This window comes from Oryctolagus cuniculus, chromosome 2 (assembly GCF_051225735.1).
Source record: "Oryctolagus cuniculus isolate XC-2025 breed Fujian yellow rabbit chromosome 2, ASM5122573v1, whole genome shotgun sequence".
In the NCBI taxonomy this organism is placed as follows: domain Eukaryota; kingdom Metazoa; phylum Chordata; class Mammalia; order Lagomorpha; family Leporidae; genus Oryctolagus; species Oryctolagus cuniculus.
Window position 1 is genome coordinate 169,100,924 of NC_142868.1, and position 27,764 is coordinate 169,128,687.

The 27,764-nt window shown below is 43.6% G+C and overlaps 1 protein-coding gene and 1 pseudogene across 12 annotated transcripts in view; one reads left to right on the top strand and one right to left on the bottom strand.

Annotated features, from left to right (window-relative positions):
* ARHGEF33 (Rho guanine nucleotide exchange factor 33) overlaps positions 1 to 27,764 on the bottom strand; it is a 101,467-nt gene that overhangs the window by 17,294 nt on the left and 56,409 nt on the right. For all 12 annotated transcript variants that reach the window (XM_089326521.1, XM_089326520.1, XM_089326514.1 and 9 more), the window contains 6 exons: positions 25,055 to 25,114; positions 18,936 to 19,160; positions 13,110 to 13,239; positions 5,717 to 5,849; positions 1,526 to 1,609; positions 154 to 237 (listed from right to left, as the gene is read on the bottom strand). In XM_089326521.1, the coding sequence (XP_089182647.1) occupies positions 154 to 237; positions 1,526 to 1,609; positions 5,717 to 5,849; positions 13,110 to 13,239; positions 18,936 to 19,160; positions 25,055 to 25,114 (716 nt within the window). The remainder of the gene's footprint in view (positions 1 to 153; positions 238 to 1,525; positions 1,610 to 5,716; positions 5,850 to 13,109; positions 13,240 to 18,935; positions 19,161 to 25,054; positions 25,115 to 27,764) is intronic.
* On the top strand, positions 9,350 to 9,448 carry LOC127490408 (U6 spliceosomal RNA; annotated as a pseudogene).

Sequence of the window (27,764 nt, forward strand, 5' to 3'; positions counted from 1 at the left end):
AGAGAGCATTGTGTGGTCTGGAATAATCATAACAATCTGATCCATGTAAATACTTCTTTGGAATATTAATGACTCCATAATTCCTTACAGTATTCCTCCCCTGAAAGCCAACAATAGATCAACATGAAAAGTCAGTTTTGTAGCCATGCCTACCTGCAGATGTATCAGATATTCGGGGATGCGCTGGACTATGTGAAAAAACAGTGTGTAGATGTCAGATTTAATCTCTTCATCACCCTAAATGAAAAAAAAGGTGGCATCGTTCATCATTGTCCCTCCAGCTCTGGCAGCAGGACCCCAGAGTTGGTCCCACCAGAGCAGGAAGAGTTTCCTCCCAGGGCATTTTCTTCCCAGCGTCTGTCATGAAGCATGGCTTCTCATGCAAGAGGCCACATGATCAGGGAGACAAGTCTTCTCCAGCACGGAGCATACCATGTATTTCTTCTGAACCCACCCGGCTCTCCAAACCACACTTGCCCCCTGCCCTATGTTAGCTAGACAGACTGGGCACTCCATAAATTGTATTTGAGTTAAATGAGTTCATTAAGGTGCTCCCGCAAGTAATTATTACAATGGTTTACTAATGGGCTCTGATGCTGGGTTAGAGCCCCTTGACAGTGAGGGGCAGAGTGTGATCAGGAAGTGATCTATTGGCCTGGAAACAGAAAACATGCTAGACTTTCTCCACGTCCCTTCCCCTTCCTTCTCTTTATTTCCCTCTGCCAGACATTTGTTGAGTGCTACCTTATGCCAGGCATCATACCGGGCTGGGAGTAATGAGAGATTGAAGTAGAAAGTTAATAAGACTAAGCCCCTTGTCTATTGGTGAGACTTAATTTACTCTCACCTTTGACTTTTATTGCTTTTTTTTCCCCTATTGACCTGAGCTACCTGGAATTGTTACATATGTATACATGCTTACTGAGCACCTAATATAAATGGGTTTTAAAAGTTCATGGAAAATGGATTTAAATATGGGTTTATTTTGGTGCAAAAAATTTGAAATCCACATGTAAGAGAAATCTTCAAAAACTTCAAGGAAATGCATATTATGAAAAAATACATAGAAATAAACTTAGGCACCAAAAAACCTTATATTTTCATTCAATTTTTCCGTTAACTTTTGAAGTACCCTTATACAGCAACATATGAGAGCCACTTATGACCTTGTAAGATGATTTGAGTTTAATACTCAGATTTATGTTTTCTGTGATTGAAGAAGCATCAGCACATATAACATACAAGCTGCACTCTGAAGATTTCTGCTTAGAACGCCTATGTATCTGTCTACAGTTTGTCCGTTGGGATAAATCAATGGGAGAGGGTCACTCAGTAAGGCAGAGCAATGATCAAAACAATGGCACTGACCCTTGAGTGTCTGCTTTAACTTTAAGTAGGCATGTCAGTAACACTGTTCAGGCCATTCCTCAGAGTGCGTGCGCTCTGTTGGCTGCGTAGAAGAGCAACGTGGTACAGGTAACGTGTGTGAAAAGAAGGACAGTACTCACACACAGAATTAACTTACCTCCTTCAGAACCACCACATGAACCAATGAGATGCATTCAGGCAAATCCCTCAGGTAGGCAACATAATAATCCAAGAAGTTATTCTTTAAAACAAACAGAAAATTGCATGGTAAGAACCTGGAAACTGAGAAGATAATATTTTCACAGAGCCATGTATATTGAAAATGAGTACTGTGCAGAGATTATTATCTTAATCATTCATTTAATGTGTTCTTAATATCTTTTGAAAGAGGTTGGCTTATTTCACCCTCTGTGTTGGAGACTGGATTTGCAGAGTCTTTCCGGGCTATCTAGTTCATTTTCAGCCTACTTTGGAGCAACTAGAGAGTCCAGCACGAATTTCTCTAAAATTGAAACACCCAAGAACTATAACTAGACTGCTATGGAGTTATCAAAAATTGCCTAACCCAACCTTCATCCCAAAATTTTTTGGGTGGCCACTGAAGGAAATTTTGAGGGATTCAGCAGTCTCTCTTCCACTTGCTTAGAAATGGTAACAAAGGCCCTTAGAAACTTGACTCTCAACCCTGCTGCCAAATTCCCTCCCCCTGTCCCAGAAGATCTGCCTCAACAGCCTAACAGAGTGAGAAGATGTTCCAGGAACAGAGGTAGCTTGCCCAAAGGAAAAGAGGAATAAAGACATTGTTATCCACATGGAAAGAAACGCCTGGTAAAACTGAGACACCTCTTAAATGACAGATATTCTCAGCTTAAAAAGAGAACAACACAGAGGCATTGCTCTTAAGGGAGTTCAGAGTGAGTCCAAAAGTGAACCATCTCAATGCAGCCACAGCTGCTGCCTGTATCATGGATGGAATCCTTCTGAAAATGCCAGGATAGGAATTGAGATTAGAAATGATACACTAGAGGGATAGCATTACATCCACTCTAATACAAGTAATTTTTAAATGCTGTATTGCAAAATAATAAAAAGGAAAAAAATGTTGTCTTGATACCAGAAACTGATATTCATCGATACATAAATGTTGATTGCAGGCAAAAACTGGCTTTCAGACCTACTTTAATTAGCTCACACAATATATTCATTGATTTTTTTATTTGTTTATATTTATTTGAAAGTCAGAGAGAGAGAGAGAGAGAGAGACTTCCCAAATGCCTACAAGAGCTAGTGTTAGACTAGGCCAAAGCCAGGAACCAGGAACCCAGAACTCAATCTTACATGGAGGGCAGGGACACAAGTACTTGGGCCGTCACCTACTGCCTAACAGGGTGTGCAGTAACAGGAAGTGGAACTGAAAGCGGAGCTGGGACTCAAACTCAATCACTTTCATGTTTGATGCTGGCATGCTGGCATCACAAGCAGCATCTTTTTTTTTTTTTTTCTTTTAAAGATTCATTTGTTTATTTGAAAGTCAGTTATACAGAGAGAGAAAGAGAGGCAGAGAGAAAGGTCTTCCATCTGTTGGTTCACTCCCCAATTGGCCGCAACGGCCAGAGCTGTGCTGATCCAAAGCCAGGAGCCAGGAGCTTCTTCTGGGTCTCTCACGTGGGTGCAGGCGCCAAAAGACTTGGGCCATCTTCTATTGCTTTCCCAGGCCACAGCAGAGAGTTGGATTGGAAGTGGAGCAGCTGGGACTCAAACCAGCATCCACATGGGATGCCAGCACTGCACGCAGCAGCTTTACCCGCTACGCCACAGCGCCGGCCCCCACAAACAGCATCTTAACCACTGAGCCAGACACCTGCCCTGCACACATATTTGAAAAAGAAAATTTCACACAAAATTTGGATTCTCAGCTTCTCTTAAATCCACTATCCATAAATTTCAATTTTTTGGAACCAAAATAAAATATCAGAAGGCCTATTTCTTTTTTCTGGATAATAACTGGATAAAATCAAATAGATATTCCTCATATGGGTGCCAGTTCAAGTCCTGGCGGTTCTGCTTCCAATCCAGTTCCCTATTAATGTGCCTGAGAAAGCAGCATAAGATGGTTCAAGTAGATGGGCCCTTGCCATCCACATGGAAGACAGGGATAAAGTTCCTGGTTCTTGGCTTCCATGTGACCTGCCCTGGCCATTGTGGTCACGTGGGGAGTGAACCAGCAAATGGAAGATTTCTCATTGTCTCTCCCTCTCTGTAACTCTGCCATTCAAATAAATAAATAAATAAATAAATATTTTTTTAAAAATGGTGCGTGGGGGCTAGCACTGTGGTGTAGTAGCATGTTGAGTCACTGCCTGTGACACTGGCATCCCACATGGGTGCTAGTTTGTATCCCGGCTGCTCCTCTTCTGATCCAGCTCCTTGATAATGCACCTGGGAAAGAAGCAGAAGACGGCCCTGCACCCACCTGGAGACCTGGATGAGGCTCCAGGCTCCTGTTTCTGCCTGGCCCAGCTGTGGCTGCTGCAGCCATTTGGGAAGTGAACCAGCAAATGGAAGATCCTCTCTCTGTATTTCTGCCTTTCAAATAAATAAATATTTTAAAACAATGGTGCATAGATTTCAATTTTCTTTTAAAAACTTTTTGATCTACTTATTTTACTTTCTGAAAGGCAGAGAGACAAAGAGGGAAGGGGGTAAAGAATGATCTCCCATCTACTGATTCACTTCCCAAATGCCCACAACAGCCAGGGCTGAGCCAAGTCTCCCAGCTGGGTGGCAGGACCCAAGCACTTGAGCTGTCACCTGCTGTTTCTGAAGGTGAGCAGTAGCAGGAAGCTGAAGTCAGGAGCAGAGTCAGGATTTGAACCCAGGGACTCTGATACAGATACAGGCATCCCAAGCGGTGTCTTAACCCACCTCACCAAATGCTTACCCCAAATATATTTTTTCATTTCCTTTTTCTACAAGCTTTTTGAGGTACTCTCATATATACACAACATGTGCATATTTAATGGAGACAGTTACAGTACAGTGTAAAGTTATAAACTTGGAGTTATAAGACCTAACAGGGATGGCCGGCGCCATGGATCACTTGGTTAATCCTCCGCCTGCGGCACCAGCACCCCGGGTTCTAGTTCCGGCTGGGGCGCTGGATTCTGTCCCGGTTGCTCCTCTTCCAGTCCAGCACCCTGCTGTGGCCTGGGAGGGCAGTGGAGGATGGCCCAGGTCCTTGGGCCCTGCACCCACATGGGAGACCAGGGGGAGGCACCTGGCTCCTCCTGGCTTTGGATCGGCGCAGCACCGGCCCTGGTGGTCATCTGGGGGGTGAACCAACGGAAGGAACACCTTGCTCTCTGTCTCTCTCTTTCACTGTCTAACTCTGCCTGTCAAAAAAAAAACAAAACAAAACAAAAACAAACAAACAAACAAACAAACAAAAAAAAACACCTAATAAGGGGAGTGGCTCCGTGGGCAGTAAGTTAATCCTCCACCTGTGGTGCCGGTTCTAGTCCCAGCTGCCCCTCTTCCAATCCAGCTCTCTGCTATGGCCTGGTAAAAACAGTAGAAGATGGCCCAAGTTCTTGGGCCCCTACACCCATGTGGGAGACGGGGAAGAAGCACCTGGCTCCTGGCTTTGGCTCGGCGCAGCTCCGGCTGTTGCGGCCATCTGGGGAGTGAACCAACAGAAGGAACACCTTTCTCTCTGTCTCTCTCTCTCACTCTCTGTAACTCTACCTCTCAAATAAATAAATAAAATCTTAAAAAAATAAAAAAGACCTAATAAGGGGGCCGGCGCTGTGACACAATAGGTTAATCTTCTGCCTGCAGCACTGGCATTCCATAGGCATGCTGGTTCTAGTCCTGGCTGCTCCTCTTCCGATCCAGCTCTCTGCTATGGCCTGGGAAAGCAGTAGAAGATGGCCCAAGCACTTGGGCCCCTGCACCTGCATGGGAGAAGCTCCTGGCTCCTGGCTTCAGATCGTCCCAGCTCCTGTCATTGCAGCCATTTGAAGAGTGAACCAGTGGGTGGAAGACTTTTCTCTGTCTTTCCCTCTCACTGTCTGCAACTCTACCTCTCAAATAAAGAAATCCTTTAGAAAAAATACCTAATAAGGTTTTAATCACAGATCTCCAACTACCTATTAGCTGGATGATTTCATCAAAGTCTTCTAATCTCTCTGAATATTATTCCTTTATCTGTAGAATGAGGTTAGTTTAGACCTTAGTAGTTCCTTTAGCTCTGGAATTCACTGATTCTAGATTCTCTGTGAGGAAGAGCAGATGAGCGAGACACATAATCACGGCATTAAGATGCACAGAGGGAAAAGACGCGTCTTACCTCGTCGTTTGTCAGTTTAAGGAATAAATCTCCGAGGACTCCTTGGCGCGGCCACTTCAGGACCCTTTCCTGCAGGGCATGCAGCAAGTCCAGGTGCTGCTGAACAAGGTACCGTAAGGAGCCGGGGAAGAGGCTTGAAACAGAACGGAGAGAATCACGCAAAGCAAGTGCGGAGAGACAGACCCCTGAGAGTGCACGCAGCACGTCCCGTTTGCAAGGCTGCATTGAGGACTTAGGGTTTTTTTTTTTTTTTTTTTTTTCAAGTTTGTCATTGTGGGCCTCACAGCAGATATCTTCAGACTATGAAAGACCCCTTTCCTGATGGCACTGACATTGCTGTGTCCTGAACAAAGAAAGTACACATCATCTCGACTTTGCAAAGCCAACCCCGTACTCTCTCATTTACATGACACTCCTTGGGACATGCTATAGGAATTTTTTTTTAAGTTATTACCATTTGATATACAGAATAATCTATTCTAATTAGTGCTGTGGAGGACAGCACTTAAAGTGGTACCTGGTCATACTTAGCTACTGGGTATGAGACCACTACTTAGGTAAGTAGAAAAATTGGTTTAGAGCTGACAGCAGCTTAGTGGGGTAGAGGGAATGACAGGGTTCCTTTCCCCCCTTCCTTGAATTTGAAGGAGGATTACTGGGCAAGGCCCGAGCAGGACACAGACTAGGCCTGACCTGCCACCCCTGAGATTTCATGGAACGCCTTGCCTAGCCTCACACCCTTCTCTTACAACTCCCAGTGTGCCTCATATTTTCAGAGGAAATGAAGGGAGAAGGAGAGAAGTCGGAGAATGGCGGAGTACAGAGGAGAGGCAGAGGATCATGCAGGGAAAAGATGGAAGGGTGAGATGATCAGGGGCCTATAAAAAAGAGGAAGGAAGAAACAGAAGACAATGATTTTACTGGGAAAGAATTTGAGCTCCAATCTGGTGACTTAGGTGAACTGAAGGTAGGACCCCTTGTACTTTAAAGATCACAAGTTTAACAAAGATGAAAGTGGTGGCCTTTTCATCACTGAGAGCTGAATTTGTTTACTTAAATTTTTCCTTGGGGTCTAATGAGAGTAAATTCACAGACATGGTGCTTTGATAAGAAGCAGATCAAAGGATACCAGATTGAGAGGAGGGCTTTTCAACTCATTTCCAAGCAGGGCAGACTCTCCTGTGGCTGTAGTCAGGGAAGATACACAAGATCAGAGGACCCAGTCCCCTGTGAAAAGATGGAAAGAAACCTTCCACTCCCATGTTCTGTTCTGTCCCCTCCACCTCCTATGCCATGAGTCTCCCTGTTTGCATTGCCTGTGGGTCCATAAACACAAGAGGGGGGATTCTGGAGCTCTTAGGGATGGGGCAGTGGGTTTGGAAGATCATTCCAAGAGGTGGTCAGGAGACATACAGACAGAATACCATCAACCTGAAGAAAGGAAGTACAAGTTATAATACCGAAAGAGCAAAGTGCTCTATTAGCAAAAGGTCCAGGTATGGAAGATTTCTACCCACCCAAAGGCTATACATTATTTTGGGTAACATTTCTGTTGTGATCATAAATGATGCTAGGACACCATGGTGAGATCTGAGTTCATGAGGAGTTGTCCACACAGGTTTTATAATATCCTTTGGATTACCTATTTTCCTGTCCCTCTCTTTGTAGAGTCTTCTGAAACACTGTGACCAATGTACTAGCAGAGTTAGAGAGTGAGATTGTCCACTGGATTAAGTGTGTGAGATTTCAGAGCGGGGTTGCAGAAGGCTAATACTCCCATCAACTATTGTGGATATTCATAAATTACATGAAGAGCAATGGCCTAGAGTGAGTTCTATACCAAATATTGAAAACATACTTTAAATTTTTTTAGGCTTTTATTTTATTTTAGTGAAAGGCAGAGTTACAGAGAAGGAGGGAGAGATAGAGATAGAGATAGAGATAGAGATAGAGATAGAGACAGAGATAAATAGAGGCTGCAACAGCCAAGGATGGGCCAGCCAAAGCCAGCTTCATCTAGGTCTCTCACATGGTTTCAAGGGACCAAGGACTTGGGCCATTTTCTGCTGCTTTCCCAGGCACATTAGCAGGGAGCTGGATCAGAAGTAGAACAGTGGGGCCGGCACTGTGGTGCAGCGGACAAAGCCACTGCCTGCAAATGGATGGCAGTTCGAGCCCCAGCTGTTCTACTTCCCATCCAGCTCTCTGCTATGGCCTGGAAAAGCAGTAGAAGTTGGTCCAAGTACTTGGGCCCCTGCACCAGTGTGGGAGAACCAGAAGAAGCTCCCAGTTCCTGGCTTTGAATCAGCCCAGCTCTGGCTGTTGCAGCCATTTGGGGAGCAGTGGATGGATGATCTCTCTCTCTCTCTCTCTCTCTCTCTGTGTGTGTGTGTGTGTGTGTGTGTGTGTGTCTTTCTCTCTCTCTGCCTCTGCCTTTCTGTAACTCTGCCTTTCAAGGAAATAAATAAAACTTTAAAAAAAGAAGAAGAAGAAGAACAGCCAGGACTTGAACAGGTGCCCATACAGGATGCTGTTGTCTCAGGCAGTGGCTTAATCCATTATGCCACAATGCCAGCCCCTAATTTTTTATTAATTTAACAAGAATATTATTTGAAATCAAGGAGGAGTTGAGCCACAAGTTGGAGAGAAGAGGGAGAAAGAAGGCAAAAAGTACAGACACTATTTCACTGCTTTGCCTAGTGCCAGACCTGGTCCTCAGACCTTCATTTTCATGAAGGCAAAAGTACACTCCGTATTTTTTAACTTTCTCTCTTTTTTAAATTCTTTATAGCAACATGAGTAGTTTATTCCTTCTAAAAGCCTTCAAAGTTATTTCTACTCCTAGTAATTATAGCAGGTAATCAGTGAGGGAAATCAAGTAAAAGCAATCAAAGGAAATCCATTGATAATTTCAGATTAGTAAATCAGCTCTTGCCAGCTTCATGTTAAAGGCCAACATAGCTCCTGAACTTGAGCAGCCACAGGTTACAAACAGAGCCACCAGATCTGGACAATTAAACATGTGCCACCCGGTGGTGATTCGGAGAACAAAGCTGGAGTAATTTCTTGGTGGGTGTGGCAGCAACAGTTTGCTCATCAGACTACATGGCCAATCTGCCAAGCTCATCTTTGTCCCTCCCCAAAATGTTCAGAGAGGGCTGACTGATCCTGAGGCTGTGGCTGTATCTGTGTGAGACGCAACAACAAAAGCCCAGGACGCCAATTTCTGTGGTTGTCCAGCAAATGAACAATAGCTTACAAGTTCCTCCCGGGTTTCGGGAGGCCACATGAGCCCGCAGCCTCCAGCCCTTCTATGCAGGATCAAGCCTAGCTTGAAACGGGCTGAGGATGCTCTTCGGCAATTCACTTTCATCAAGGAAAAATCCAAAGTTTCATTTTACAGGTTTGACAAGGTACAGCAACCTCTGGTTTGAGTGTCAAGTTATAGTTGTACTTGATGTTATTTTAAGCACAGGCTACTTTCCAACAGGGTAGAAAGTGCTACAGGCCTGGGGTTTATAGCAGGAAAGGTTGTAAATGTTAGTAAGTTTATTTTTCTTCTTTGAATGAGAAAAGCAACAATCTCATTCCGTTCTGGATTTCAGTCATCTGTTCTGTCTATAGTATACATGGGCGCTCACTTCGGCAGCACATATTGAAACAATACAGAGAAGATTAGCATGGCCCCTGTGCAAGGATGACATGCAAATTCGTGAAACATTCCATATTTTAAAAAAATAGAAAAGAAATATGCTTAGAAAAAAAATAAAGTATACATGGAGGTTCCAGAAAAGCTCAGAAAAAAAAAAAAAAGAAGAAGAAATACAGTGAGTGAAGGATAATGAGAATCTAAACTAAGGTGGAAAGATGGTAACGCCGCGAAGCTCAGAACCAGAGAACTCATACTCTGTACTAAGAGGATTGGGTTTTTTTCTCTGCTTGATCTGTGAGAAGAAAAACAGAAATTTAGCTTAGCAAATAACTAACATGAGTAGCATTATAATGGATGTGCTAAGATAACTATTATTTTACTCTCATTGAGGACTGGTATGATAGATTTGTTTTAATCTCATAGGATTTGGGAGAGAGAGAGCCACTCTTTCCTCCATGATAGGTACTAAGAGAACATCTTAGAAAGGTAGAGCATCCTATATAGGTGCTGGTTCAAGACCTGGCTACTCCATTTTCAATCCAGGTTCCTGCTAATGTGCCCAGGAAAGCAATGGAGTATGGCCCAGTTCTTGGGTCCCTGCACCCATGTGTGAGACCAGGAAGAAGCCCCTGGCTCCTGACTTCAGCCTGGCCCAGCCCTAGCCATTGTGGCCCTTTGGGGAGTGAACCAGTGTATGGAAGACCTCTCTCTCTGTCTCTCCTCCTCTCTGTAAACTCTGACTTTCAAATAAATAAATAAGTAAGTAGAAAGTGACGGCAAGTTACAAAAGGCTAGACTCTTTAATGAGATAAGTAGCTGTTTAACATCCTTACTTGGCAAGCCAACTAGGTTACGAAGTAAGAATTTGTGGGGGGGCAGTGTTGTGGTGTAGAGGGTAAAGCCACCGCCTGCAGTGCCGGCATCTCATATAGGCACCAGTTTGAGTCCTGGCTGCTCCACTTCTGATCCAGCTCTCTGCTATGGCCTGGGAAAGCAGCAGAAGATGGCTCAAGTTCTTGGGCCCCTGCACCCACGTGGGGGACCAGAGAAAGCGCCTAGCTAATGGCTTTGGATTGGGGCAGCTCTGACCTTTGTGGCCAATTGGGGAGTGAACCAGCGGATGGAAGACCTCTCTCTCTCTGCCTCTCCTCTCTCTGTGTAACTCTTTCAAATAAATAAATATATCTTTAAAAAAAAAGAATTTGTGGGCTGTTCAAGAGGCAAGTCTGAGTTTTGAAACAGGAAGAAAGAATTCATGCTCTGGCTCTCTGGGAAGTTGATATGTTACTGTTCATCAAGGTGGTGTCCTTGAGGCCCCAAGGTCATTCAAGAAGCTGTGTGTAGAGAAGGAGCACAGGGGAGGGAACCAGATGGGCCCTCATTTGAATTCTGGCACTAAATGGCACAAGGACTTAAACTTCTCTGGACCTGGGTCTCTTCATCTGCAAGGCAGGATCCACAAGGGTTCTGATGAACATTTCATGAAGTTATAAACCAACCATTTAACCCTAGGACCTGGTCACTAAGTTCCAGAGTAAACCACTTTCTCTTTCTCCACCCTCCCTTGCCCTGGATAAAAGAAATATTCTGCTGGCGCCGCGGCTCACTAGGCTAATCCTCCGCCTGTGGTGCTGGCACCCCGGGTTCTAGTTCCGGTTGGGGCGCCGGATTCTGTCCCGGTTGCTCCTCTTCCAGTCCAGCTCTCTGCTGTGGCCTGGGAGTGCAGTGGAGGATGGCCCAAGTGCTTGGGCCCTGCACCCACATGGGAGACCAGGAGGAAGCACCTGGCTCCTGGCTTCGGATCAGTGCAGTGCGCCAGCCATAGCAGTCATTTGTGGGGTGAACCAACGGAAGGAAGACCTTTCTCTCTGTCTCTCTCTCTCTCTCACTAACTCTGCCTGCCAAAAGAAATTTAAAAAGAAATATTCTGACATGCCCTACATTTGGTTACAAGGCCAGAGAATGGAGGAGAGATAAGAGAAGTCATTCAGCTAATAAAATTGGGCTAAACCACCACCACTAACAACAGTAACAACATAAAACCCTGCTCCACATTCCTAAACATATGCTGAATCCCTTCACTCAAAACTCCGAGGACAGTCATCAAGGTGCCATCTCATTCTGCTTAGAACTCCAACCAAAAACTAGCAAGTGCTCCTCTGTATAGACCACCCTCCCATCCCAAAGCGTTGTCTGTTTCTGCCTGGTCCTGTCCCTCTCATCCATGGCTAGTGCGGGATCGGTGGAAGCAATTCACGCTTTCTGTCCTCAAGCTTTTCATCACAGATAGTTCATTAGATCTGGCAGACACTTTTCCAGTTGCTACCCAGCCTTGCTGCTGGCGACTCGGGGACCGTGTCCCAGGATGGATCCTTTCTTTCAGGCTAGCCTCTCAGTAAGCCCTTTCATTTCAGAGATCTCCTAGTCTCAAATTGTCATTTAACCCCTTGCCACACTTTTCAGAAAGACATGCTGCTGGTCTAGAATCTTAGATGTGGAATCAAAGCAAGAGCAAGAGGTAGAATGGCTTTAGGCTTGATGACTGTAAACTGAGTAGGTCTTTAGCAATAGCAAGGGGGCTGGAGAAGACCACAGAGGCTTCAGAGGCCTGAAGGGGCAGGGCGGCCAGGAGGGTAAAAGGAGGTGGGGGCAGGTTCAAGAGGAGGAATCTGGGTGGCCACTGGGAGGCGGTGAAGCCCAAATGAGAGCCTCTACTGGTCACAGCTTTCACTGTGTTACCCTATTACCCTTTGCGGGTTTTTGTCGCTTTGTATTTTGTTTGCTTTGGCTTTGCAGTAAAACAGTTCTTGAAAATAGCCAAGCCACTGTGGGTTTGTCAGGGAATAAATCCTCACCTCAGTCATTTAGGTAGAAGGAACAGGATGTTTAAGTGACTGAGTATATTGCTGGCAGCAGCAAAGTCAAGTAAAATTGGGGTTTTGTTAAGGAGCAGGAAATTATAACTAGAGGCTTCCCCAGGTACAGTCATAATTTATGAATCACCAGTGTCGGTTACCTGATGGAAATACTAACTAATAATACATCTTATCCACAATAGTCCATAATCCAGACTTTCCATTCATTTGGATTGGTCTTTTCCTCAGTTATTTTGGATTATTACATCTTCATTACATTAGTTTTGTTTGTTACCATGTTTTACTTTCCTCCTTCCTAATTTCTCCTAACATGGAGGGAAAAAGCTAAAGACTATGAATAGATATGGCCCAAGGAAGTATTGTAACACTGGGCCTGGCATGCTGTTACCGTGTATTGCCTCCCCTGCACGGTCCACAACATAGGGATACATTTCTCCTGTTACCCGGTACTAGAGGATCACCTGGGCAAACAAGGAAAGCTCCAGTCCAGGATGCTACTACCCCTTATCATTCATCGAGTGGCCACTGAGTGCTTCAGACCTTCACCACATCTGCCCCTTGTACCTTTCTCTCTATGAGAAAAATGACCCAGGGGAAATGCAGGTGGAAACAGAGCAATGCCTCCCTCAGTGTGGCACTGACTCTCCCTGGAATTTCTCAACATATGTGGCAGGGACGCTGGTGGCCCAGGACACTATACAGTTCCAGGCTTGCCTGGGATCACCTACCATCACTTCCCATTTTTTTTCCAAAAATCATTTCTGAATCTCTGTTTAGACCCCAGAATTCCCAAAGTGGAAACAATAAAGAACTTACCTTAAATCCTAATCAATCTGAAAAGCAAAGGCAATGAATACATGGATACCTTCTCTCTTTGGAATTCCTCTTTCCATCTGACCCCTGGAATGTTGCCTTTATCTTCAGGATCAGAGAGATGTTGATGACATATTTTCTTTCAGATTCAAGCAGTTCTAGAGCCACAGTTTGTCTTTTGGCTTTAAAAACAAATAAAAGAGGGAAGCATGGTTAGCTATTCATTCTCAAAATCCTATGAAATGGTAGAAAGCCATAGAAGGGTATTGCAAGCAGTAACAAGAGACATCAGCAGGTCTTTGGAAGACAGATGGCAGAACGGAGGCCGTGCTTTGTTCAGCAGTCAAAGGGAATGCAGTACTGGTGCTCGCATCTGCAGAGAGTCAGCAGGAACTCAAGAATTGGACACATCAGTCACCTCAGAACTTGCAAATAAGAGGCAATGCTGAGAACAGGAGAAACACTTGAAAGTCCACATAAGGCACAAACACCCAGATCCCACCCCTTGACAGAGTTCCCACTTCTACCCATGGAAAATGGGGAAAATGAAAAAAGAGAGAGAGAGAAAGAGAGAGAGAGAGAGAGAGAGAGAGAGAGAGAGAGAGAGAGAGAGAGAAGCCCTGGTCTCTGGGATAAATACTTAAGACACAGAAGAAAGTGGTATTGAGATACCAAAAATGAAAATAAAGGGAATCAGAGAAGGCTTGTAGCCTGAATAATGAGACTCTCTTCAGCTTCTTTCTCCTACAGATCTGAAAGTGGCAGAAGCCACGCTTAACCTTTCCAGGCAGGAGATTGAAGGATCTTCCACTTGAGCCACTGAACTACCCAAAACCAGCAGGCCTACAGACACCGGCAGAAGAGGTCACTTGTCAAAAACGTAGTTTGTCAATTGATTAGTGTAGCTATACCTCAGCCTACTTATTGACAAGCCTGACTAATTTTCTCAGGGTCTTGCTCTTAAATACAAATAATTAGTCAAGGATTCTTAGACTTTTGAATGAAGTAATTACCATAAAATAAAGAGAAGAAAAAAATTACATTTTTTTAAAGGAGGGCCAACAATGAAGAAACAGAGACAATGCAGGATCCAAAAGGAAACTTTAAAAAAAAATCTTACAATTAATCTTCTCAGAGATACAAGAAAAATATTCCAGCCATTTTACAATTACAAGATGCTTTCTTTTAAAAAAAAGATTTATTTATTTATTTGAAAAACAGAGTTACAGAGAGGCAGAAGTAGAGAGAGAGAGAGAGAGAGAGAGATCTTCTTTCTGCTGGTTCACTCTTCAAATGGCCACAACAGCCAGGGTTAGTCCAGGCTGAGGCAAGGAGCCTAGAGCTCCATTCAGGTCTTCCATGTGGGTGGCAGGGGCCTAAGCACTTACTTCTAAACCATTATTGCATTTCCCAGGCATGACACTGGGGAACGAGCTCAGAAGCAGAGCAGCTGGGACTTCCACTGGTTCTCAGATATGTGATGCCAGTGTCACAAGCAGCTGCTTAGCCTGCTGTATCATAATGCTGGCTCCACAAGATGCTACTTTTAAAAACAGAATTTTAAAAATAGGAATTTTTGACACTTTTTAAGATAGCAAATATTAAAAAGGAAGAAGATAAATTCAAGTATCTCTCTCCCTGCCAAATAAGAATATGAGGGGTCTTCAAAAAAAAACGGGGGGGCCAGCTCTGTGGCATAGCAGGTAAAGCCACCACCTGCAGTGCTGGCATCCCATACAGGCACCAGTTTGAGTCCTGGCTGCTCCTCTTCTGATCCAGCTCTCTGCTATGGCCTGGGAAAGCAGTAGAAGATGGCCCAAGTCCTTGGGCCCCTGCACCAATGTGAGAGACCTGGAAGAAGCTCCTGGCTTCTGGCTTCGGATTTGCACAGCTCCAACCATTGTGGCCATTTGGGAGTGAACCAGTAGATGGAAGACCCCTCTCTCTCTCTCCACTTCTGCCTCTCTGTAACTCTGCCTTTCAAATAAATAAATAAATCTTTTTTTAAAAGAAGTTTCAGAGAAAAAAAGAAAATGAATTGAGAGGACATCAAATTATTAGTAGGAGAAAAAAATCCCAGGATACGTATTTCTGGAGGAAAGGGCCTTTTGTTATACAGTTGTTCATAATTAATGAAAAAGACTTAAATCTTTGTTAAGCATACCTCATTACTATGAATTCTTAGCATACCAAGGATAAAATGAAACTCCTAAAAGTGATCAGACAGAAAAATCAGGAAACATACAAAGGAATGAGGATCAGAAAGGTATTATATTTTCCAGTAGCAACATTAGAAACTAGAAGACAATGGGGCCAGCGCCGTGGCTCAATAGGCTAATCCTCCACCTAGCGGCGCCAGCACACCTGGTTCTAGTCCCGGTCAGGGCGCCGGATTCTGTCCCGGTTGCCCCTCTTCCAAGCCAGCTCTCTGCTGTGGCCAGGGAGTGCAGTAGAGGATGGCTCAAGTCCTTGGGCCCTGCACCCCATGGGAGACCAGGAGAAGCACCTGGCTCCTGCCTTCGGATCAGCGCGGTGCGCCAGCCGCAGCACGCTGGCCGCGGCGGCCATTGGAGGGTGAACCAATGGCAAAAGGAAGACCTTTCTCTCTGTCTCTCTCTCTCTCACTATCCACTCTGCCTGTCAAAAAAAAAAAAAAAAAAAAGACAATGGAACAATTGTTTTAAAATAATGAGAAGGGCCAGGCATTGTGGCATAACAGGTTAAGCTGCCTCTTGCAATGCTGGCATCCCATCTGGGCACTGGTTTGGGTCCTGACCCAGGTCCCTGCTAATGTGCAGAAAATGGCGCAGGTACTAGAGCCCTGAACCCATGTGGGAAACCTGGACGAAGTTCCTGACTTCAGCCTGGTCTAGTTCTTGCCAAGGTGGCCATTTGGGGAGTGAATGAGCAGATGGAAGATCTCTCTCTCTCTCTCTCTCTCTCTCTCTATGTAACTCTGCCTGTCAAATAAATACATCTTAAAAAATAAATAATGAGGGGAGAGGTTTATTTTTTTAAGATGTATATTTATTTGAAAGGCAGAGTCAAAGATGGAGGGAGAGGGAGAGAGGGAGAGAGGGAGAGAGGGAGAGAGGGAGAGAGGGAGAGAGGGAGAGAGGGAGAGAGATATCTTCCATCCACTGCTTTGTTCCCCAAAGGCTGAAATGGCCAAAACTGGACCAGTCTGAAGCCAGGAGCCTGGAGCTTCCTCAAGGTCTCCCACATGGGTGCAGTGGCCCAAGCACTTGGACCATCCTCCGCTGCTTTCCCAGGCACATCAGCAAAGATGCTGGATCAGAAGTGGAGAAGCCAGAACTTTACCTGCTATGCCACAATGCCAGCCCAGATAGAAGGTTTTATAGTCAGCCAAATTATCCATCAGGTATGTGGAAGTTACTAAATGATTCACTCCAGAAAAAGAAGGAGTAAACCAAGAAACCAAGGGCACACAAAATGAAAATATTAATGTCGAAAACAAACAAATAAGGATCTAACATATGAGAAGTATGAAAGGAATTCCTATGAAAACTTGGAAGTATCAGGGTCAGTGAGTGCAATAGGCCAAAATGGAGTAGGACCACAAGAGTCTGTAGGGCAAATGCTTTAGATAATGTAGATGATAGAGTTTCTTTTACATTAGCAAGAAAAATTTGAGATCTGTGTCAACAGATAAGAAGGTAAGAAGGACATAAAAACCATGTTCTTTGGGTGGAAGACTCAATAACAGCAAGATATCAAGGCTCATATAATTGGAATTTTAAAATATACAAAGAGAGTCCGGGATTAGATCCACTCATATATGATCACGTGACTTCTTCCATATAACTCAACAGTGGAGGGAGACACTCTCACTAATGGTGCTGAAGCAACTGGACAGCCATCCAGGAAAAATGAATTTGGAACCCTTCCTCACTGCATACATCAAAGTTTATTCAAGATAAGTCACAGACCTGAAAGTGAAAACTAAAACTATTAAGACTTTAGAAGAAAACATGAGAATATCTCTAAAACCCTCATGTAAGTAAAGATTTTTGAGGAGGAAACAAAAGTCACAAACTATTAACAAAGTTGAAAATTGATAAATTGGGCCTCATGAAAATTGTAAATGTCTTATCTTTTTTTTTTTTTTTTTTGACAGGCAGCGTGGACAGTGAGAGAGAGAGACAGAGAGAAAGGTCTTCCTTTTGCCGTTGGTTCACCCTCCAACGGCCGCCGCGGCCAGCGCACTGCGCTGATCCAAAGCCAGGAGCCAGGTGTTTCTCCTGGTCTCCCATGGGGTACAGGGCCCAAGCACTTGGGCCATCCTCCACTGCACTCCCTGGCCATAGCAGAGAGCTGGCCTGAAAGAGGGGCAACTGGGACAGAATCTGGCGCCCCGACCAGGACAAGAACCCGGTGTGCCGGCGTTGCAAGGCGGAGGATTAGCCTATTGAGCCACGGCACTGGCATAAATGTCTTATCTTGAAAGACCATTAAGAAAGTGAAAAGGCAAAAAAAAAAAAATGGCTTCACAGACTGGAATAAACTATTCTCAACACATATTTCTAACAAAGAACTCACATTCAGAATATATTTAAAAATTCTACAAATAGGTAATAAAAAGACAAACAACCCAGCTTAAAAGACGGCAAGGGGCCGGCATTGTGGCGCAGTGGGTTAACGCTCTGGCCTGAAGTGCCAGCATCCTACATGGGCGCCAGTTCGAGACCAGGCTGCTCCACTTCCAATCCAGCAGAGTGCCTGGGTCATGTCCTGGCTACTCCACTTTCAGTGCCGCTTCCTGCAAATGTGCCCAGATGTCAAAAAATGACAGCCCAAGGACGCAGGTTTCTACACCTTTGTGGGAGACCCAGATGGATTTCTGGGCTCTTGGCTTCAACCTGGCCAGCTTAGGCTCGTGCAGGCATTTCAAGGAGTGAATCAGTAGATGACAGATTCTCTTTCCCTTTCTCTATTGCTTTTCAAATAAATAAACAAATAAATCTTTTAAAAATTATGGTGAGAGAAAGAGGCCATGAACAAAAATACATACCGTATTATTCTATTTACATGAAGCTTAAAAACAGACAAAATCTATTTATGGTAGTAGAAGTTACAATAGTGGTTCTTTAGATGAGTCTTGACTGGAAAGGTGCATCAGAGAACTTTCTAGGGTGATATAAGTACATACCGTGTATCATGATCTGTGTAGTGATCCAGGGGGATATACATGGTGAAAAATCAGTGACCTTAAGTTTAAGCACTGTGACTTCTACTCTGTAAACTAACTCTCAATGAAGTTCTGCTTTAAAAAAAAAAAGCAGCATAATTTTTTTTTTAAATGTGGAAGTCAATATCAGTAGAAACTGTCAAAAGAGTTTAAATTGGCGGCTGCTATTCTTCATAAAGATGATTGTAATACTGTTTAATTTTTCATATATTTCATAATCAAAATTAATTGGAGGGAAATGTCACTATCTGACAAACAAGAAGGTTCAGTATGAATTTATGCTATGAAGGAAAGGAAGGAAGGAGAAGAGGAGCGAGGAGAACAGAATCTGGTGCAGGTGCTGTTTAGGTGGGAGACTATTAAAAATCTGGCAAATTGAGGACTCCACATCACTGAGTGGATAGTTTACAAAATCCTGCCCTCTTCTTCAGCAACCTTATGCCGCACCCACTCCCTCACCTCCACCCCCACCCCCACCCCACCCTGCCCGAAGTACTGCGATACTAAATCTCATTCCCCCAGAAGAGTCCCAACTGTAGCCACAGTGAGTGCTGTCACCTCTCCCGGCTTTAGTTGCCTACTGTACCTAAACTGCCAGGACTTAGGTTCTAAGTGCTGGTTCCATTCTGTTCCTTACAATTTCAACCTGCCTTCCCCCTTGGAACTTACCAGCCAAAGAAGTTTCACATAAAACATTTTCCAAGGAGCTGTGTCTACCCTGGCCAGCTTCCTTGAGTTTATCCGGGTGGTCTTTCGTGACATATTCCTCCCCCCACTCTTTGCCATCCTTGGGCTGCCTCCACACGCCAGATGAGAGATGGCCCTTGGATGGGATATCAGTCGAGAGGCAAGTCTTGAGGTTTTCGTCAGCTTCTGGAGTTGTTGGGTTCACTCCTGAAAAATAACACCTGCTTTCAAGAGCTGACTTTCTAAAACATTGTGCTCGGTACTAATTTTTTACTAATATGTTTGTGTTAGGGTACAACTGTCCCTTGAGGATTAAATATATCTGTTAATAGTCAAAAGTTTCCTTCTCCATTTCTGGTCTGTACATTCACTCCTCTTTGGACATACTCTCCTAATTAAGGAGTTTTTAAAAATAAACTTATAAAATAAGATAAGTTTATAGTAGCATGTATTGTCTCTTCGTATCTGCTTCCTTTCAGGTGAGCACACCAGGTACTTGGAGCACTATTAGAAGGAAAGTACAAAAAGAGGAGGAGGAAGGGTATTGAAGACAATGTCTTCCTTTGCAATTCATCCCCTTGACCTTGATAATAGTAAGACGCAGAAAGTAATGAGGAAGGGAAGGATGGAAGCAGGGAAGCTGAAATAATGTCTAAAATTCTGGCAAATTCTTTTTTTCCCCCAAAGAAACCTTTTATTTAAGGAATACAGATGTCATGCGTTTCATAAGTTCAACTTTATGAATATAGATTCTTCTCACTATACCCACTCTCCCACCCCTCCTCCTCCGCCCTCTCCCATTCCCAGTCCCATTCTCCACTAAGATCCATTTTTTATTAACTTTATACACAGAAGACCAACTCTTTACTAAGTAAAGAGTTCAACAATTTGCATGGTTAAAAACAAAATAAAACAAAAAAACTGTACCTCAACAGTCGAGACAAGGGCTATTCAAAATCATTGCATCTTGAAGTTAATTTCATTTCTTTCTTCCTTTTTTTTTTTAGAAACTTAGTACCAGGCTGTTTTGATTATAACTGCCCTATAGTATGTCTTGAGTTATGGTATTGTGATGCCTCCATCTTTGCTTTTGTTGCATATGATTGATTTATCTATTCAAGGTCTCCTGTGTTTCCATATGAATTTCAACATCATTGTTTTATATCTGAGGAGAATGTCCTTGGTATTTTGATTGGTATTGCACTGAATCTGTAAATTGCTTTTGAAAGTATGGACAATTTGATGATATTGATTCTTTCAATCCATGAACATGGAAGATATTTTCCATTTTTTGTTTCTTCTTCTATTTCTTTCTTTAATGTTTTTTAATTCTCATTGTAGAGATCTTTGACATCCTTGGTTAAATTTATTCCAAGATTTTTTTTTTGGTAGCTATTGTGAATGGGATTGATCTTAGAAGTTCTTTCTCTGCCTTGGCATTGTCTGTGTATACAAAGGCTGTTGATTTTTGTGTATTGATTTTATATCCTCTGACTTTACCAAACTCTTCTAAAGAGTTCCTGTAGTCTCTTAGTGGAGTCTTTGGATCCCCTATATATAGAATCATGTCATCTGCAAAATAGGGATAGTTTGACTTCCTCCTTCCCAATTTGTATCTGTTTGATTTTTTTTTCTTGCCTAATGGCTCTGGTTAAACCCTCCAGAACTACAATGAATATCAGTGATGGTAACAGTGGGCATCCTTGTCTGGTTCCAGGTCTTGGTGAGAATGCTTCCAACTTTTCCCCATTCAATAAGATGCTGGCTGTGGGTTTGTTATAAATGGTTTTGATTGTGTTGAGAAATGTTCTTTCCAAACCCAATTTGCTTAGATTTTTCATCATGAAAGGGTGATGTATGTTATCAAATGCTTTCTCTGCATCTATTGAGATAATCATAAGGTTTTTGTTCTGCAGTTTGTTAATGTGATATGTCACACAGATTGATTTGTGAATACTGAACCATCTCTGCATACCAGGGATACAGGTGAATGATCTTTAGATGTGTTGTTGGATTCTATTAGCTGAAATTTTGTTGAGGATTTTTGTGTCTATGTTCATCAGGGATATTGGTCTGTAGTTCTCATTCTCTGTTGTGTCTTTTTCAGGTTTAGAAATTAAGGTGATGCTGGCTTCATAGAAAGAATTCGGGAGGATTCCCTCCCTCTCAATTGTTTCGAATAGCTTGAGAAGAATTGGAGTTAGTTCTTCTTTAAATGCCTGGTAGAATTCAGCAGTGAAGTCATCTGTTCCTGGGCTTTTCTTTGTTGGGAGAGCCTTTACTACTCATTTGATTTTTTCTTGGTTATTGCTCTGTTTAGGTTTTCTATGTCTTCAAAGCTCAGTTTAGGTGGGTTCTATGTGTCCAGGAATCTATTCTTCTAGGTTTCCCGGTTTATTGGCATACTGCTCATTGTAGTAATTTCTGATGATTCTTTTTATGTCTGTGATGTCTGTTGTTACATTTCTTTTTTCATCTCTAATTTTATCAATTTGGGTCTTCTCTCTCTTTTTTTTGGTTCGGTGGGACATTGGTGTGTCAATTTTGCTTATTTTTTAAATAGTTCATCTTGCTGACTTTTTTGCATTTTTTGTTTCCATTTTGTTGATTTCTTCTCTAACTTTAATAATTTCTTTTCTCCTATTAGTTTTTGGTTTCATTTGCTGTTGTTTTTCTAGGCCCTTGAGATACATTGATAGCTCATTTATTTGATGCCTTTCCAATTTCTTGATGTAGGCACCAATTGCTATAAACTTTCCTTTTAATAGTGCTTTTCCTGTATTCCATAAGTTTTGATATGTTGTATTATAATCTTCAATTGCTTCCAGAAATTTTGTGATTTCTCTTTCTTTAAAGATTTATTTTATTGGCTGGCACTGCGGCTCACTAGGCTAATCCTCCGCCTTGCGGCGCCGGCACACCAGGTTCTAGTCCCGGGTGGGGTGCCAGATTCTGTCCCGGTTGCCCCTCTTCCAGGCCAGCTCTCTGCTATGGCCAGGGAGTGCAGTGGAGGATGGCCCAAGTACTTGGGCCCTGCACCCCATGGGAGACCAGGAGAAACACCTGGCTCCTGCCATTGGATCAGCGTGGTGCGCCAACCGCAGCATGCTGGCCGCGGCGGCCATTGGAGGGTGAACCAACGGCAAAGGAAGACCTTTCTCTCTGTCTCTCTCTCTCTCACTGTCCACTCTGCCTGTCAAAAAAAAAATAAATTAAAAAAAGATTTATTTTATTTATTTGAAAGACAGAGTTACAGAGAGAGGTACAGCCAGAGAGAGAGGTTTTCATTCGCTGGTTCATTCCCCAAATGGCTGCAATGGCCAGAGCTGAGCTGATCTGAAGCCTGGAGCCAAGAGCTTTTACTGGGTCTCCCACATGGGTGCAGGAGCCCAAAGACTTGGGCCATCTTCTACCACTTTCCCAGGCCATAGCAGAGAACTGGATTGGAAGTGGAGCAGCCAGGACACAAACTGGCCCTAAAATGGGATGCTGGCACTGTCAGCTGGGGGCTTTAATCCTCTGTGCCACAGCACCAGCCCCCTTGATTTCTCTTTCAATTTCTTCAATGACCCACTGTTCATTCAGGAGTGTGTTGTTCAGTCTCCATATGTTTGCATATGCTCTAGAGATTCCTGAGTTGCTGATTTCCAGCTTCATTCCATTGTGGTCCAAGAAGATGCATGGTATGATTTTGATTTTTTTTTAATTTGCTGAGACTTGTTTTATGGCCTAGCATGTGGTAAATCCTAGAGAAGGTTGCATGCATTGGTGAGAAGATTGTGTATTCTGCAACTGTAGGATGGAAAGTTCTGTAGATTTCTGTTAAACCCATTTGGTCTACAGTGTCACTTAACTCTGTTGTTTCCTTGCTGATTTTCTGTCTGATAGATATGTCCATTGCAAAAAGTGGGGTATTGAAGTTCCCAATCACTACTGTATTTGAGTCTATGTCTCCCTTTAAATCCCTTAACATTTATTTTAAATAGCCAGGTGCCCTGCAATTAGGTGCATATATGTTTATAAAGTTACATTTTCCTGTTGAATTGATCCCTTAATCTTTACATAGTGCCCTTCTTTGTCTCTTTTAACAGTTTTTGTGTTAAAGTCTATTTTGTCTGATATTAGGATGGCTACACCAGCTCTTTTTTTGTTTCTGTTAGCATGGAATATCTTTTTCTATCCTTTCATTTTGTCTGCATGCATCTTTGTTGGTCAGACGTGTTTACTGCAGGCAGCAAATAGATGGGTTTTGTTTTTAATCCATTCAGCTAGTATGTGTCTTTTAACTGGAGAGTTGACACCATTTACATTCAAAGTGACTAATGATAGATAATGATTTTGCCATGCCATTTTTCCCTAAATATTCCTATTTTTTTACTTTGGATTTCCTTTGTACTATTACTGGGTGACTTTCTTCCTTTATCTTCTTTTGTAGTGATGACCATGTTTCTGTATTTCTGTGTGCAGCACATCCTTAAGCATCTTTTGCAAGGCTAGACGGGTGGGATACATTCTTTCAATTTGTGTTTGTTGTGGAAGGTCTTTATTTCACATTCATTCATAAATGAGAGCTTTGTGGGGTACAGTTCTGGGTTGACAGTGTTCTTCTAAGACTTGGAATATATCTCACCATTCTCTCCTAGCCTATAGGGTTTCTGATCAGAAGACGGCTATGAGTCTAATTGAAGATATTCTGAAAGTAATCTGGTGTTTCTGTTGTACACATTTTAGAATATTTTCTTTATGTTTTACTGTGGAGGGATTAATTACAATGCATTGTGGCAAAGATCTTTTCTTTTTTTTAAGATTTATTTATTGGGGACGGCACTGTGGCACAGTGGGTTAATCCTCTGCCTGCGGCACCGGCATCCCATATGGGTGCCAGTTCTAGTCCCGGCTGCTCCTCTTCCCATCAATCTCTCTACTATGACCTGGGAAAGCAGTAGAAGATGGCCCAAGTCCTTGGGCCCCTGCACCCACGTGGGAGACCCGGAGGAAGCACCTGGCTCCTGGCTTCAGATCGGTGCAGCTCCGGCTATTGTGGCCATTGGGGAGTGAACCAGTGGACGGAAGACCTTTCTCCTTGTCTCTCCCTCTCACTGTCTGTAACTCTCTCTCTCAAATAAATAAATAAATAATTAAAAAAACAACAATATATTTATTTATTTGAAAATCAGAGTTACACAGAGAGAAGGAGAGGCAGAGGCAGAAAGGGAGAGAGAGAGAGGTCTTCCATGCACTGGTTCACTCCCCAACTGGCTGCAACAGCTGGAGCTGTGCTGATCCGAAGCCAGGAGCTTCGTCTGGGTCTCCTGCATGGGTGTAGGGTTCCAAGGGCTTGGGCCATATTCTACTGCTCTCCTAGGCCACAGCAGAGAGCTGGATTGGAAGTGGAACAGCTAGGACTCCAACAAGAGCCCATATGGGATGCCGGTACAGCAGGCGGCAGCTTTACCTGCTACGACACAGTACCGGCCCTGTGAAAATCTTTTCTGGTCATGTCTATTAGGAGTTCTGTGTGCTTCCTACACTTGAATGTCCCTTTCTTACTCCAATTTAGGAAGTTTTCTGTTATTATTTCACTACAAAGGCCTTCTAATCCTTTCCCTCTTTCCATGCCTTGAGGAACTCCTAGAACCCATATGTTGGGTCATTTGATAGTATCCTGTAGATTCCCAACAGTGTTTTTCAGTGCATTTATTATTCAGCATTTGTGGAGATGCTCATCAGTTTCTGCAAATTGTTTCTTAAGGAAGTAACTTTTGAATTAAATCATCAAGTGTGTGACCCATGAAAATCATACGACATACTACATTTGCCCATGAATTTTCAGCAAATGTCAAATCATTAGTAATTGAAAGAGCAAGAAAGAATGGAGAATACTGGTTCTGGTTTAAACTTCTCCAGCCCTTCTCTCTCCTTGGGTTTGAATGAGTCATTGACCTACTCTTATGCACATCGTGGAGTCTCAGTAAGCACAGGATTTATCTTGCCTGAGTTCTTTCATGCCTGATTTGGGACTTGTGGAGTAGAAGCAGGGAAGGCAGATGAGAGAAGGATTGAATTGCTGGAAGGAAAAAACTCACAGAAGAGTCACTTACCAGGACCCATCATTCCCTTCACATTACCATCTCCCACATGAATGGATCTGGAATCCTGGGCTGCAGAAGAAGAAAAGTTTCCACTCAGTGTTCATTTCACTAACATAGACTAAGCACCTTCTATGAGCCCAGCACTGGGGACAGACACACAGATTTTACTGTTTTGCTGGGGAGACAGAGCAGTAACATAAATAAATAAATAAATAAAATCACAGTATAATGTGGCAAGTGCTATTTTTCTCATGTGTAAAAAAGAAATTATAGTGGTACTTACCTCATGGGATTACTGTTAAGAATTAAGCCAGTTAATATATGGAACTGCTTAAAGTAGTACATGACATGTTATAGGTGCTGGATTATTGTTTGACTGTGATGGAGGTAGAAGTGGTGCTGGTGGTAATAATGAGAAGAGAAAGATGCTGTTAAAATGGAAGTCAGACTCCTTCACTCTTCTACTTAGCCTCAGTGACTTTCCAGTTCCGTGGAAAAGCTGGTCTTCATAATGATCCTGTAGCCCTAGAATGTCTGCCCCACTCCCCCTCTCTTTCCTTTTAACCACACCTTCTGTTGCCTCCTTTTTCACTCTGCTTTAGCCCCATTAGTCTTCTTTCTATTCTTTGAATCTAGCAGTTATGTCTCAATCAGGACCTATTAGAAATTCTTTCCACTAGGAAATCCCACTATGACTTCCCCTTAGTATCCTACAGGTTTTACTTGGCACCCTATTTAAAAGTATAACCACTCTTAACTTATTTTCTTCTTCTTCTTTTAAAGATTTATTTATTTATTTGAGAGGCAGAGTTACAGACAGAGAGACGGAGTGACAGACAGAGGTCTCCCATCTGCTGGTTCACTCCCCAGTGGCCAAAAGGGTTGGGGCTGGGCCTATTCGAAGCCAGGAGCCAGCAGCTTCTTCCAGGTCTCCCATGTGGGTGCAGAGGCCTGTGCACCTGGGCCTTATTCTGCTGCTTTCCCAGGAACATTAGCAAGGAGCTGGATGAGAAGTGGAGCAGCCAGGAATCAAGCCAGTACCCATATGGGACGCTGGAACTGCAGGTAGTGGCTTAACTACTGTGCCAAAATGCCAGCCCCTACTTATTTTAGTCTTAACTTATTCATATCTAACATAATACATATATACATATTTTATTTATCTTGTTCATTGTCTGCTTCTGTCAGAAGAAAAGGCTCTCTAAGGCAAGAACTTTTATTGTTTTGTTCATTTCTATACCCTACCACTGAAAACAGTACCTGGCATGGATGGATGGATGGATGGTTGGTTGGATGGATACATGGACGGGCAGAGGAATACTGGCGGCTATGAGACTCTGTTAGAGGGGCATCTGGCCTGGATTTGATGGGCTGGAGGAAGGATTACACATGAAGAAAGCTGGTGTCAGGGTATTTTCTAGTACATCCTGATTTAAAATGTGGCCCACGGGCCAGCGCCATGGCTCACTTGGCTAATCCTCCGCCTGCGGCGCCGGCACCCCGGGGTTCTAGTCCCGGTTAGGGTGCTGGGTACTAGTCCCGGCTGCTCCTCTTCCAATCCAGCTCTCTGCTGTGGCCAGGGAAGGCAGTGGAGGATGGCCCAAGTGCTTGGATCCCTGCCCCCGCATGGGAGACTGGGAGGAAGTACCCGGCTCCTGGCTTCGGACTGGTGCAGCGCAGTGTGCCAGCCATAGCGGCCATTGAGGGGTGAACCAACGGCAAAGGAAGACCTTTCTCTCTCTCTCACTGTCTAACTCTGCCTGTCAAAAAATAAAAAAAAAAAGTGGCCCACAGAGCAGCAGCATTGACATCACATGGGAGACTGTTAGAAATGCAAAATCTTGCCAGCGCCCTGGCTCACTAGGCTAATCCTCCACCTTGCGGCACCGGCACACCGGGTTCTAGTCACGGTCGGGGCACTGGATTCTGTCCCGGTTGCCCCTCTTCCAGGCCAGCTCTCTGCTATGGCCAGGGAGTGCAGTGGAGGATGGCCCAAGTGCTTGGGCCCTGCACCCCATGGGAGACCAGGATAAGTACCTGGCTCCTGCCATTGGATCAGCGCGGTGTGCCAGCCACAGCCCGCCAGCCGCGGCGGCCATTGGAGGGTGAACCAACGGCAAAAGGAAGACCTTTCTCTCTGTCTCTCTCTCTCACTGTCTACTCTGCCTGTCAATAAATAAATAAAGAAAATAAAGAAATGCAAAATCTTGGGATCTACCCAGACCTGCTCAACCAGAATCTGATTTTGATAATAGCTTCTCAGCCTCACGTTCAAGTGTGCCCACTAAAGCCCCAGTCTAGAGAACTTTCAGGGTTTGTGAGAGTTAGCCTGGAAAGTGAATGGGAGATAGAGAGAGACAAGGAGAGGGAAGAACAGGTGTTAAAGGTCAGAGAGAGAGAATACAGAGTGGCATGCAGGGCCTAAGAGAATATCAGGATGCTTGAATATAGGGATAAAATTAGAAGGCAACAAAAACTAAATCTTAGGAGAAAATCAAAGGTTAGTTAAGGCATGGCCTAGTAAACTTTACTCTGAGAGAATTAGGAACCGAAATGAAAATCCAATGAGTAGCCAGAAAGCAGGACTAACATGAAAGCAGCACAGTGCTAGCCAAATGAAGAGAAAGTTTCAAAAAGGCAGATATCAAGGGGGACAAAAACTATCAATAAAAAAGATCAGAAAATAGTTTCAATGGAATGTTAAAGACAGAAGCCAATA